General features: G+C 33.3%; 1 protein-coding gene and 2 non-coding genes across 3 annotated transcripts; all 3 read left to right on the top strand.

Moving 5' to 3' along the window:
• The first annotated feature begins 739 nt into the window (after positions 1-739).
• Positions 740-3,640, top strand: tmem179aa (transmembrane protein 179a, genome duplicate A). The gene is made up of 4 exons (NM_001003767.2): positions 740-1,059; positions 1,146-1,283; positions 2,824-2,902; positions 3,024-3,640. The coding sequence occupies exons 1-4, from the start codon at positions 758-760 to the stop codon at positions 3,201-3,203; spliced, it is 699 nt and encodes a 232-aa protein (NP_001003767.1). The 5' UTR covers positions 740-757; the 3' UTR covers positions 3,204-3,640.
• Positions 3,641-13,024: 9,384 nt separating this feature from the next.
• Positions 13,025-13,109, top strand: mir203b (microRNA 203b). The gene has a single exon (NR_030115.1). It is a non-coding gene; the product is annotated as a microRNA 203b (primary transcript).
• Positions 13,110-14,648: 1,539 nt separating this feature from the next.
• On the top strand, positions 14,649-14,767 carry LOC137488731 (5S ribosomal RNA). The gene has a single exon (XR_011007914.1). It is a non-coding gene; the product is annotated as a 5S ribosomal RNA (ribosomal RNA).
• The last annotated feature ends 648 nt before the right edge of the window (positions 14,768-15,415 follow it).

Raw genomic sequence — 15,415 nt, forward strand, 5'->3', positions numbered from 1 at the left:
TTTGGAAAAATGTCTGCTAAAAATAATTTCTTGATAACATGAATGCAAAAGAATTTATTTGTTATATTGAAAATGGTGATAAAAATGTACAATTTTGTTAATTTTATTTTAAATGGTAAATTCTTCACCCACAAATGAAGACTTTCAAAATCCTCTCTTTTATACAAGGTTTTTGTCAACAAACTTTTTCTGTTAATGAAGTCTCTCAAAACTGTAAAAAAAAATGTAAAAGCTGTCTATTGTAACCCATGTATCAAAGAATTCTGGCCCAGATTTGGCAAAAAGCTGGCACATAGTCTAGGCTGATGTGATAAAAGCATGACTTTTTCCAGATCTTGAAAGGAAAGTAAAGTTATAAGTCTGAAGATGATCCTCAACTATTTTTAATGACCAATTTGTTTTTCTCGACAAAGCTCAAAATCAAAGATTACTCTTAGATTATGACTGATTGTAATTGTCTTGCTTATATTTTGTTTTGTGTTTTTTTTTTATTTGAATTTCAATTATCTTCAGATTTTTTTGTTGCCTGTTTTTGCTGTATTTGTAAATTACTAATGCACAATAAAACCTTGTATTGATCTATTATTATTATTACTACTATAGTAAAATCATATTTGATCACATTAAGGCAACGGTGCTATCAAAACAATCCTCAGTCATGCAGTGGAGACATTTTACTCCTCGTCCAATAACATAAATCCGACATAGTTCAACATTCACGGTCATGCGCAGTAGCAGAATGCAGTCGCCGGGAACGATGGCCGTCGATAATTTTCTCTTCGGCCAGTGCATCCTTTACTTTTTAGCATTTCTTTTCGGTTTCATCGCCGTTGTACCGCTCTCTGAAAACGGCGATGACTTCCAGGGGAAATGTCTGCTGTTTACTGAGGGGATTTGGCAAAATGAGAACATGACGATGGGGAAACAGCGCTTTATAGTTGAAGAATGGGGACCAGAGTCATCCTGTCGCTTCATCACTTTCGTGGGCATCGTGTCTCTCATCCTCTCTGCCGTGCAGGCGTGGCGGACCTTTTTCTTCCTCTGCAAAGGCCACGACGAGTAGGCAACACGCATATCATAATGATGATTAAAATCACAATATAACGCTTTGTGAATTGTTCTTTTTTTGTCCCCCTTTTTTGCAGCTCCCTCTTCCATTCTTTCTTGAACCTCCTCCTCTCTCTGTTAGTGTTATTTGTGGTGTTTGTGGCCGGTACAATCTCCAGCGTTGGGTTCAGTATATGGTGTGATTCTGTCACTGAGAATGGAGCAATGCCTAGCAGGTAAACTAAATTTAGTACTTATACAAATACAGCATATTTTATGCATATAAAAATATAAAGCTCCTTGGTAAATATGAGATTTCATATAATAATAATAATAATAATAATAATAATAATAATTGTTAATTAATATTTTTCCTTAAGGAATAATATTGGAATGCCTAAATTATTAGGATTGAAATATTCTTGCCATTTATATTCCTACTTATTTTTGCATTTCTGTTGCACACAATGGTGATTATAGGGATATATTGTCTGGTTATAACTTTCTAACTTAAGTATGTGTAAATTAAAAGAAAGTCAAAGGCCAAATTCTTTTGTTTGTTTATTTATTTTTCCACAACAAGGGACAGCGTACTCAACATTCCCCACGAATGTAAATGTACCCAATTTAGCCCAAAGTTTTCATTAGTGGTTTATTTGCCAGTTGTTAAAAGCCTATACTAATAATAAAATACAAATAAAACTATAAACAATACTTAAATGAACAATTAGAAAACAAGAACAAAAGCAAAAAAAGAAAAAAAAACTGGTTTTCACATTGTTGATTATTAATAGCCATTTCTTAAAACTGTACTTTAATGATTTAAAAGATAAACCGATTGTGGATACAAAGATGCATATTGTGGTATCAAATTCTACTGATGTGTTTGTGTATTGCAAAGAGTAAACTAAAGCGTATCGATTTTTTAAACTAGAAAATGGCAATAACAATAAAAAATGACAATGATTTAAGAATTAAAGTAGAATCCCCCATATTAGTTTAATTTTTTGGGTCAGAAAACCTTTTTAGACATTTTCATTATATATATTAAATTCGATATTATAATTTAAATATTGATATAAACTTTTTTGTATTTGTAGGTTTTATATACACTGGAAAATAAATAAAACAAATTACTGGCTTATAATTGCATTACTTTCACCGCAAGATACTGTATGTAAATTCAAAGTGAATTACTGTGAGATACATGATAATAACAATAATTCTGTAAATATTTCTAAATATCAAAAAAGTGCCTGTACTGGCATAAACGTTAATGTGTATTACTTTTTTATGTTGAATAAAATATTAAGTGTTTGAATTCCTGTAACTAATGTGCAAAAAATATTGCCATTTTTACAGTAATTTGCTGTAATCATGATGCCTGCCTTAATTTCACAATAAAATTCTGAATATGTAAAATTTAACAGTTAAATCCTGTAATGTGACACTAATGTCATGTACTATGAAAAATTACAGTAATGTGAAATTCTGGGAATTTATTACAGTGTATATAAATATAGTAGTCAACATATAAAGTGGATTAAAACCTTTTATCAAAGTGGTCCTCAAACTTTTGAACAACACCCATTCTTGTCTTAGGACAACTTCAAAAAAATAATTGATTCACTTGAAATGATGATTATTGAAAACGGCGCTATATTTATTTTCTTGACACTGGAACTTAAGAGTATTATAATAGTGTAATTTAGCTAATGATACAAAGTCACATTTTATTTATTATATCTCCTATAACTGTCTTTATTTTTTTGTCAGCTGTGAAGATCTACAAGACACAGATTTAGAGCTCGGCGTTGAAAACTCATCTTTTTATGACCAGTTTGCCATTGCACAGGTATTACAACATATTTACAAAGTAACATATTTGATTCTCTCAGTATATAATTTAGCCTGTACATGAGCGTCTATATCCATTATCAGTTATACAAGTATGTAATTTGTTCTTTGTTTCACAGTTTGGCCTGTGGTCGGCCTGGTTATGCTGGCTAGGTCTAACAGTGCTGGCCTTCCTGAAGGTTTACCATAACCACCGACAGCAGGAGCTGCTAGAGAGTCTAGTTCAAGAGAAGGAGCTTCTGCTTGGTCATCCTTTACAGAGGAGTTCTTATGTGTACAACAGGAACGCCATGATTTAATCCAACATACATAGTAATCCATTTGCACTGCATGAACCACTTTCTGAGAGCAGAAATAAGCCCTCAACATCAACATATTTTTTAATAAAAAACATATATCACAGATTAGAGTAAGTCGTTAGAGTCATTACAATATATATATATGGTCATGGAGCAGGGTTAAAATATTTCTCTTGTTTCAGACATTTCATCAAGCTGTACATGTTCATATTCACTCTCATTTTCACAGTATTAAGGCATAAGAAGACTGATTAATTGTGTTGTATCTTTTAAGAAGCCAGCTGTGCATTTATTAGGCTCAGTAAAGCGTTATGAGGACACACTTTTAACAGAAGTCGCAGTTTCAATAAGTTCACTCAGACGTGACATATAAATTCTGCTACCGATACAAACTACTGCATTTATTGTACATTTGAAATAAAGCTGAATTATTGCTCTTATGCTGGCTTTATTCTCTTATCAATTACTGTTTATTCTCATTTATGCTTTTTGCAAACATAAGCTACTCTAAATTGACAAAATGATTGAATTATTTCGCTTGTTATGCTGTTAAATTGTATGATTTAGTAAAATTATATATAAAAGTAGATAAAATTGTGTTTTATCGCTGTAATTTTCTTGTTCCTGCAGATTATCTTTCTAGCACTTACAGCAGGTCAGTCTGACTAAATCAGAAATGCCCTGCCAAAGTTGGCCCATTGTAACCTTTTATTTGGCTTGTCATGCCATTTGAGAAGAGAGGGAGAATTTTGGGAAGGGTTGGGGTAATTGTTTTAATACACATTGTCTTTTCTAATTTAACGTAACCTTTCATTTGTTCATTTATTTTTAAACTACAAAAAACTTGATTTAAATGTTTCAATTAAATGTTGTAAATGAAGGCAGGTGCAGCTTGACTAGAGTATTTGGCATTAAACTCTATAATGTTATAAATGAAATTCTTATGTTTTCATTATAATAGCTTCATTATAAAATGTAAAAAAATATACAATGGATTAATTAATATGCTTAAAGTAATGTTTTTTATTATTATCTTTTGAATTAACAAGGAAATTATTCACGGAAACCTTGTAATACAGATTGATATATTTACTTTCGGCCCACTGCCCTCAATCAAGTTTGTTTTTGGCCCTTCATAAGAAAAAGTTTGGGCACCCCTGAATTAAATAATAATCGGAAATGTGTGTCCTATTCTTTTGTAAAGCTGTAGTGCTGTACAGTCATCAGTCTGTGTATGGACTCGCAGTTTCGTTGTCTCTGTCACCATCAAGTGTTAAAAAAGGAAATTGCTACTATGTCAGGTTTACTCATTTATTATTCGTGCTAAATCATATATGATACTGACTAGTGAAGTCACATTGTCTATTTAAAAAAGTTACATAGTGGCTACTTGATTACTTTTTTGTATAATTTGTATAATATATATTTTTACCTTGTTATATTGGAATCATTATTCTTAAGAGACTGAATAAATTACATTGTATCACTCGAACCTATTCAATGCAAGTCGCAAGTAGCAAACATATAGGCAATGTAAAGCAATATCAAACGTCGCTGCAAATATGCATTACAGCCAATGTAAATCTGTATTTTAATTGTAACAAACTGTAACCCTGCTGTGACATCATATTAATACAACACACTCAACAAATGTGCAAATTTAATTTTTGCAGAAAATAGTGTGTGTGTGTGTGTGTGTGTATGTATGTGTGTATATATATATATATATATATATATATATATATATATATATATATATTTTTTTTTTTTTTTATTTTTTTCCCCCAGGTAGAAATATATAAAAATGTATAAAAAGTTGAATGAGTTATTCAGTAATTAGCTATATACGAACGCTTGTCTCTTTACTTACAATTAGCCTACATTTAATTAGGAGAACTCGTTTAAGTGTCTAATGCATTTAGATAGTACGCGTTTTACTATAATTATTGAACAAAAAGTGCATGCGCATGATATTAAATTAATCTTTAGCGATTCAATTACATTATGTTGATTTGAGGCATACATTAAAGACAACTTCACTATATTTTGGGTTGATTATTTTGAGGATTTGCTGTTGTCTTCCCTTTTCCGTGATGAACACCAATTCTGTTGGATAAGGAGAAAGAAAAAGAGAATAATGTGTTAGTTTGATCAGGTAATAGGCCTACTCGCAACTTAAACTCGTCCTCAGAAAAGTGTCACTTGTAGCTACCTTTTTGAGCACCGTGGAAAAATCTTGTACCAGCCGATGCCCCACACAGCTGTGCGTAACGCCGGGCTGCCCCAAACGTAGAGCGCCGGGGAGGACAAGGCATTAAAACGAGCCATTATTAAGAAAATGCTCGTGCCGTCGTTTTTAAAATAAAGGCCGTATTTAGAAACCTGCTTCACAATTATGTTTAGAAACGCGGGGTACCACAGAATTAAAAAAGTAATGACTACAACTATAATAATCTTTAAGGACTCCGCCTTGCCGTCTCTCTCCGCGCCTGGCGGATCTCGGGCAAGTTGCCGTTTGGCAACAATGAACAATTTGATCGTCATCATTACATTGGTCACAACGATAATCTGCAAACTGGCAATACTGAAGGCGAATATCTTGTTGGCCAGTGAAGGTGGAATCAAGTTCGCCATAAGCTGAAACAGAACACTGCAGTGAAACCAGCAGTAAGCGCAAATACAGATGACCAGAGAGCGCGAGATGAAGCGCTTGTAAATGAAAGGAAAGCACACGGCACCGTATCTGTCAAACTGAGCAAACATAAATGTTACAAGGTTTACACCGAGGAAAGATGGTAAAATATTATAGGTTCCGTTTCTAGAAGGGAACCCCTCTTGAACGTCAAAAAGCCCCGAATAGTAAACAGAGAGGCCTGTGATAACGTCACACATGCTTGTGCTCAGCATAAACACAAATCTGTTTTGGGATCGAAGATGCTTCGTTTTTAAGATCGCCACGACCACCGATCCAGCCAGCAGAACCGCACTTGTGGCGAAAATAATGTGGTAAGCAAACAGAAAATAGTGCCCTGGTTCAGAGAAGTCCACTGATAGTTGAATGCTGGAAAAGGTGGCGTTTGCGGAGAGGGTTTGTGCGCTCATGCTAGTCATGAACTACAGTCTGACTATCAGGGTGAAAGAGACATGCTAAAGAGGAGATATATATTCTCAAAGCCCTGGAGAACCTCGAGATAGGTCTGCAGACAGGTAAATGTTTGGCTCTGTGGTAAATTAACGAGATTAATTGAGGCCAAGGGGTCAATACACAAGACTCTCTTTTCTGAAGATGAACTCAACAACAATCATTCATCCAAACAAATTAGACAAGCCCCACTGGGAACAGTTTTGTTTAAATGCTCTTTATTAGTATGTTTATTTCGCTGTTGTCAGATTTCATCAGGGTGCTCAAGTGGTGAAGTCCACACAAATATCGGTTAATTACACCCAAGGCACATTCAGAGTTTCATCACTGCCCCCTGACAGCAGATATACAGTATTAAAAGATAAATTTGTCCCACAGAGAGAAACGGACAGCTGCGCTACAAACAATCTGTGCAGTATTTCTAACTATTCTTGTTGCTAGATTAGTTTATGAGGGATTTAAACTTATAAGTAATAAAAAACTTTAAAAAGGTCTAAAATAAAATCATGTTTCTATTCTATGGAAATACCCCAAAATATTAGAGTCAATTTGGTAGGAATATTAGGTGCTGACACTCTCACTACAACAATCATAAGATTATGGCCCCAACAATAAAAAAAGTTAAATCAGTAAACTATAACTGGATATACAAATTTGTAAGGAAGATGTGCATACTGCAAATAAGAGTAGGCCTAATGCTTCATAACACAATGAAATCATCATTGTAAACAATTCTATGAATCATGTTTGTAATCATGGTTTATGAAAATTAAAGAGTCATGAAACACCAAAACACATTTTTTGTGATGTTGACAGTCATATATGTGTCACTTGTTGCTAAAAACACTATTAGGACACATATATTTAACTAAAAAGTGTAAAATTATTATTTTATTTCATTCTTTCAAGCTAATTCGTTCTTCTGGTTTGAAAAGAAAGTTTGAAGCTATTTCACAGCCATAAGATCCTTTTGAAAATGTTCTACCTTTTACAGTATTCAGAGAGACGTCACGTTGTGTTGCCAACCCTAATTCAAACAAGCAGAAGAAGAAGAATTGTTCAGGGACATGGGTCGTCAGTGTTGCCTTTATAAATGTGCCGCAACAAAGGTTTTGTTTCCATTTCCCCGCTATGAAATATATGTGTCCTAATAGTGTTTTAGCAAGGGACATATATATGACTGTCAACATCTCAAAAAATTGTGTTTTGGTTCCCTTTAAAGTGCAGATCTGCTGTTTCGGGGGCTTTTGTGTACACCCAATTTCTATTCACACTAGAGTATCTTTGGTTTAGATAATGTATAAAGACCTTAAATGATATTGAATAATGATCACTAATGTGCAGGTTGTGTACCTGTAAAGGTGCAAGTTCAAGTTCCTGCACCTTCAGGGATTGGAGGTGTTGGGAGTGAATAACCATTGGTCCTTACCCTCAATACCACACCACCAAACCCCCAACTGCTCCTCTAGAGCCACAGAAATTGCTGATCATTGATGCAGGTGTGTGTTTTTGTTCAAGGCTGTGTGTTTTCACTGGAATGGGTTAAATGTAGAGCACAAATTTCGAGTATGGGTCACCATACTTGGCCACGTCACGGCTATCCTTCCTTTACTTTTCCTTTTTTAGTAGTTTGAAACAATATATTATCTATATTTACGTTCATAAAGTAGTCTTTGTTAAATTGCAGAATTAAATTTTCCACATCAAAGGTTATGGAGCAGAGATCAAGGCCCCATAATGAATTTCAAAAGCTTAAACAAATGCAAAACACCTATGAATCCCAAAATATGGGAAAGCTGCTGAACCTCAACAGTTGAAGATGTGAACGAACCAGATCTGACGTTTACACTCTATAAAGAGCCGTTTTTACTACAGATCTTTCACAGAGACTAAAAATGTCACAGAGTTTCTCAGAGAGGAAGAATGCGGAGGAGCCATTGTTGAGTTCAGCACAGACAGCATTCCTCTCATCTCCCTCCCATTTCTCTATCGCCTGACGATGACTTCTCAGATACTGCATTGATTTCATTTATGATACGTTTTGTTATAGCTGTTTTCTGATACTTTTACAGTTGCTTAGCAGCCTAAGATATTAATCAGTCAAGAAAAGATAAACAGTGTTTACGGGTATTTATGGAGTCTCACAGCACGTATCATCTTCTAGCTTTGCTATACAGTATGTCATTCGCTAGCCTGTTCTAAAGATTTTTTGAAACAAATCGATATATTTTGTATATATATGAGACTGAAAGTAGGTTAGTTTGGGATTCTCAAGACACTGATAGTGGGCTAGAGAGACTTATTGGGGTAAAGTGTTGGTTTGTTTGTTAAAACTTGGCCTGCAAACACTTTTCTATTGTGTGGCTTTTAAAAAACAAACAGCGGAATGTGATCTGATGCTACCACCGGAACTAGCTCTACCGCACCAGCAAGTTCAGCCAAAACATGGACATCACTGTGAGCTTTAGACACGTGCAAAAGCGTGCACACACACACATAGCCTACAGTTTTTAGATGATGACTTTTTAAAAATGTAATTTAGTTTCTACCATTGTGCATGTGTTTATGTATACAGTTGAAGGCCAAATAATTATTAGTCCTCCAGTAAAATGAAATGGTTTTTCAAATATTATCAATGGTCTAATGAAGAAAATATTATTTCAACATATTTTAAAAGTAGATTCTAACAATTACTTTTATTTGTCTTTGCCATTATGACAGTATATACGTATTTGTAGTTATTGTGATAGACACTAGTATTCAGATTAAAGCAAAATTTAAAGGCTTAACTAGGTTAATTAGTTTATGCAAGTTAGGTTAATTAATTATATATATATAATTAAGCAAGTTTATTAAGTTATAATTAAGCAAGTTTTTGTATTGTGATGGTTTGTTCTGTAGACTAAAAAATAAAAAAAAATAGCTTAAAGGGGCAAATAATTTTGACCTTAAAATGTTCCTAAAAAAATTAGAAACTGCTTTTATTCTAGCCAAAATAAAACAAATAAGACTTTCTCCAGAAGAAAAAAATATTATCAGAAATACTGTGAAAAATTTCTTGCTCTGTTATCATTTGGGAAATATAAAAAAAATCAAAGGGGGGTAATAATTAGGACTACACATAATATATATATATATATATATATATATATATATATATATATATATATATATATATATATATATATATATATATATATATATATATATATATATATATATATATGAACAGTTCAGATGCAAAAACTTCTAAATGCTTCTAAATAAGTTCTCCTAAAATGAGAATTTATCTCAACCTGCTATGTTTATGTTCAGTTATTTCATTAGAAATTAATTGAACTTATCTGTCACTATAAATATAAAGTTACTGAGCCTACACACAAGATTGGACAAAAAAAAACTAATTTTAAAAGAAAATATCAAATGGCTTTTAGAGGTGTTTGCATCTAAACTCTTCATTTATATATATAAGTATTCATAATTGACAGTTTTCCTTATTTTGTGATAAATGTTATTATATTTTCCCATTTGTTTTTATATGCTTATTTTTAATAGTTTAAAGTGATATGTTTCTACCCATTCTCACCCCAAAGGCATCAAAATAGGAAGCATGTCAGACTTATTTCTTTATATATTATTTCCTATACATTTTATTATTTAAGAAAATGTCAATAAGTCACTTTGTTGAATTGTTGAGTTCAATTGTCAACATCAAAAGTGAACAGAGCAGAGATCAACATCCCATAATGCAATTCACAACCATAAATAAATGGAAAACACTAGTGAATCACAAAAGACAGAAAATGTTAATTAACAGATATTTAAAATATATAAATACATATGCGTTAAATATTACTTTAAGTTGTTATTGTATTGTTATTGAGTATTTCTCTTCACTTTAAAGAACTGTTTCATCATACTTCACATCCTCAATCAGTAAATTAATAATACTTATTTCTAATTAATTTTAAAGTATGCACTTTCAAGTAAACACTTGGTTGTTTTAACACTATATTAACTTAAAGTGCAAAGTTGTAGCGACCAACTCAATGGCTGGATTAAAATCCATGACACATGTTGTGTTGTGTCTATTTACCCAAATTTGGATTAAATCAACCCAGCATTGAAAAAACTCTCTGAAGTTATTATAGGCCACATCATGTTTGTTCCTCTGAAAGTGTATAGGAATGCCAGCAGTTTGGCTAGTTTCAGTGTGACCTCAGAGAACAGGTCTGCCCTGTAGAAAACAGCTTTTGATTAGTCTTTGCATGTTACCGGATGGCATCTTTACTAGTATATCCTGTAGAATGGCATTCATGTGTCTTTTACAATCCAGAGAGATTCCTTTCAGATATAAGGTGGCATCAACTTTGAGCCCTTAAACTCTTAAACATTAAGGAAGTGGCTATTTTTAAGCCTCTTGAACCTTTCTGTGTTCATATTCATATTCCGTGGTCACACATTTTCTCTGTAATTTAGAGAAAAATAGATATGCGTTTGGTAAACATGTTATAATGTGAAGGAATTCATGTTATAATTGAAATGTATTATGTTACGTCTTGTCATATTTAAGGCCATTTTATTTTTTCAGTACCTAACATATACTTAATAGATTCTTTTTTCACCTTGTTGGATGAAAAAGGAGTGAGTCAGCACTTAATGTCAAGAAAAAATATATATTACAGTGTATCCGCAGGGTCTTAATGTCTTAAATCTCAAAAATAAATTTTATGCCTTAATTTTTTTAAATTTCTGAAATACTGTCTTGTAGGTCTTCAATCTTCTAAAACAGGTCTTAATTTTTCTTTGTTCACGTATAGCTACCCAATCTGGCCAACACCCATCCAATAAATAAATAATAACATTTTATACTTATTATTTAAGAATATATTTTTAATTCTATTTACCACAATGGTTTAATTATTTTCCTCACAATAACATTTGTTTAAAAGTTCTCCATGTATTTACTGCTGAGGAAGCTGATCTGGTCAGACTGTTGTGCATAGATTGTTTATTATAGTTTTTAAAACCTTTAAAAAAAATTTAAAGAAAGGTTATGTTGAAAAAAGGGTACTATAGAGCTTGCTTGTTTTAGCAATGTTTAAAATATAAAACTTTTTAATTATTAAATTATTATTATTGTATTATTACATTTATTCAATTGTAAGAAAAAGTTTGATAGGGCAAATAAAAATCTTTTCCAACTGGGCCATTTAAAAAATTCATTAGCCCTGTGGAGTCTACAATTTCATTCATCATAATAGTCTTAAAAATGTCTTAAAAAGTCTTACATTTAACTTGCAGAAACCCTGTTATAAATAGTTCAGACTATTTATTATTCAAACATCAGAACAATAAAACCTTTTCTGAATAATAATTACACATTTAAACCATGGTTTGCAGATGACATTAAAATGTATTCAGTGTAACAAGTTTTTAGACTAAAAAATTTGTCAGAGATATTTAAAACAAGAATCATTTGATGATTTATTCTAATTCATTTGTAAATCTTTATACTTTGACATTATACTGCAAGCAACTAGATTTTACCTGTTTATCAGCAAAAATGTTGTCATCATTTGAAATATAATAACATTTTGTGTGAACATTTATTTTCTTAGAATAAGTAACACACATATACTAATTTATGATGAATAACAATGTAACATTATTTCACCCAGATTTTTACATTTTATTTCTGTTACTTAAATCTTTAAAGTATACAAAACGTTTGTCAATTAAATCGGAAAAGGTCACAAACATGGGCTTTCTATATATTCCTGATAGATAAAACAACTTATCCCTAATTAAGATTTCGTTAGTAAAAATAACTTTGCAAATGTTGTTTTTATTACAATTGTCTAGTTTAATCAAAAGCAATAAAAAATATTCTAACTAGATGAACAAATGCGTTACTGTGCCTAATAATATGCATTTAGCCCATTTGTATTTTATTTGTTACAATAGGCCTAGTTAAAGTCTATATTTCAATTACTCTGTTTAAAACAGTCTAAACTCGTTTGTCATGTCTATGTGTGCAATCATAATAGTATTCATAACTGGATTCGTGAATGAAAAAAGCAAGAAAACATTGTAAACAGCCTTAAACCCGTTTGGTATGCTTATGTGTGCAATCACAATACCATTCATAACTGGAATCGTGAATGAAAAAAGCAAGAAAACAGCGCAAACACTTTTAAACTCGTTCGATACGCCTATTCTTTTCATACCTAGATTCATGAACGAAAAAAGCATTGTTTTTCCTTTTTGTAATCAATTTCAATGGAGAATCTCAGTAAATCGGTTAATTTAAGTTATTTCAATAAGGTAAAATCGACAATGGTGCAAGAAGTGGGGTTTTTCAGAAGCAAAGGTGTGCTCTCTACCTCACTTCTAACCGGTCGAGCAGGCAGGTTTAGGGTGAACTAACCCACGCAATGCTAAGAACCTCTCTGACGAGTCCAACCGGCAAGATCATCATTCCACGCCGCCCTGAAAGAGACCCCAACCGTCTGCTCTCTATAAAAGCACCGGGCTTCAGCAAAGAGATGTGCATTTTGCTCTCTGTGGAAGGATCTCTTTAAAAAGCGACTCATCTCAGGCTTGACATGTGTGTTCCTCCAGGCAGGTACCGAGCGAGGATCCCGGATCGCTGCTGTTCTCCACTTAACATGTGGCTTCCTCTTTGGCCGAGTGGTTCTCAACAGTTCAACAGTTCTTTTGATGATTGTGAAATGTTCAGGACCACTTGATCAGACGAAGGACAATTTCACCTCTGAAACGGGTTTGTTATTTTGTTAAAGTCAGCTTACAATCAACTTTGGCAACTTTCTATGCGATATTGGCCTAAACTCTCTCTCTCTCTCTCTCTCTCTTTTATGTGGTTTAAAATGATTGATTGTATATATGTAATGTTTGGTGTTGAATTTGAAAATAAACATGATTCAAAATGAAACCTGTAACATTTATATTTTTCAGCACTGGATTTTTGTACTTATTTGTATAGCCTACCTCACTGGTAATTTTTACCATTTTATTATTGTTATTATGTTTGGACATATCAGATTTTTAAATGTTTTTTTTTTTTATCTTTGTTAAAAGATATCTTAACATGTCTGCATTTGCGGGTGCTTGTCTAACACGCAGCCTAACATTAGCCAATGTGTGAATGTTTTTAAATATAATTATTTTAGGCTATGTCTTGCTGTTCCACACTGTTGAGACAGACCCTTGTTTGCTTATAAGAGGTATGCTACACTCTACAGGCAAACAATGGTACAAAGAAGAAAAAAAAAACAGAAAATTAATACACTTAAGACAACGATGAATACATCTGAAGACCACCAAATGCTCTTCAAACCCCTGTAACGTTACAATGAAGTCCACGAGTCTCTTTTCCTCTGACAAGAACAGCCTGAACGTGAAGTAGGATTTCCCCAGAGATAGCGAACTGCTTGTTAAGTGGATTCTCACTTTGCTCAACTGTTGACTAAAAAAACTGAGCTACAGAACAGGCAGTGAAAGTCCATGCAGCTTGTAGTGTTTAATTCAGGCAATTCCTGTTCAATTCAGGCAAGGGTCTTTCCTTGTTGGACTTCTACATCTTGAAAAAAAAAGAGCCTATAGTTATCTCTTGGTAACACTTTAATAATTGCACACTATGAATAATTCATTAAGCACTCACAAATAGTGCATAATTTAACAATAACTATATTAATATATAGCCTATTTCAATACTAAATTCATGTTGTATTATTTACAAACCAGCTAAGGTGAACATTTTCAGAATTATTGTAATATTAATAGTCACTCTGTATGTTAATGATAAAAACTTCCTACAGCTTTGTAACCCATGACAATAAAGGATCAGTATGAAAAATACATTTTTGCAATTATATCTTCAAACTCATCAAAACATCAACAATATACTAATTTAACAACATAATGACAAAAACATTTCAGTGTTATTTGGCGGGGTATTTTTTTACACTGATTAAACTAAACTTGCCTTGCCTTACTTTGATTATGTGAAGTTTTATTTTTTTTATTCTTAAAACATGCATTTTTTTCTGAATCGGTTATTCATTTCTTTTTTCTGTTTAGTATAGAACTAAGCCTTTTATTCTCATTTATCGGGAATTTACAAAGCATAAACTGTAGGAAAACTGCAGAAAGTCGAATTAATAAAGCGTTTATTAACAGAAACTATTACTGTAGGTCTGAAAAATAAGTAGATAATGCAGCCTATTGAATCATCACATTATATGGCACGTTTAAATTGGTCGCTCTTCTGTCCATCTTACGCTTACGGCCACACCACCTTCAGCACGCCCGATCTCGTCTGATCTCGGAAGCTAAGCAGTGTCGGGCCTGGTTAGTACTTGGATGGGAGACCGCCTGGGAACACCAGGTGCTGTAAGCTTTTGCATTTTCTTCATTTGTCACCTAATGCACTTCCCCATCGCTCAGCTTTGGTGGTAGTATCTGTATGCTTTAAATTGAGTTGATTTGATCCATTTAGTTTTTTCTGTGGTTTCTTTTTCTGCTTTCAGAGCGGCAAAGGGACAGTTCAGCTGCGTCATTGTTTCTTTCTCCTCCAGGGGGCGACAAACACAACACATATATACAGTATACACTCACCGGCCACTTTTTTAGGTACACCTGTCCAACTGCTCATTAACGCAAATTCCTAATCAGCCAATCACATGGCAGCAACTCAATGCATTTAGACATGGTCAAGACGATCTGCTGCAGTTCAAACCGAGCATGCAAATGGAAAAGAAAGGTGATTTAAGCGACTTTGAACGTGGCATGGTTGTTGGTGCCAGACGGCACCACTGGTCTGAGTATTTTAGAAACTGCTGATCTTGTTGATGCCAGAGGTCCGAGGAGAATGGCCAGACTAGTTCAAGTTGAACCTTGATTGAAAAGCAAAAGTAACTCAAATAACCACTTATTACAACCAAGGTATGCAGAAGAGCATCTCTGAATGCGCAACACGTCATACCTTGAGGCAGATGGCCTACAGCAACAGCAGATTGGAAAAACATTGCCTGGTCTGATGAGTCTT

The sequence above is a fragment of the Danio rerio genome, chromosome 20 (genome assembly GCF_049306965.1).
Source record: "Danio rerio strain Tuebingen ecotype United States chromosome 20, GRCz12tu, whole genome shotgun sequence".
NCBI lineage: Eukaryota > Metazoa > Chordata > Actinopteri > Cypriniformes > Danionidae > Danio > Danio rerio.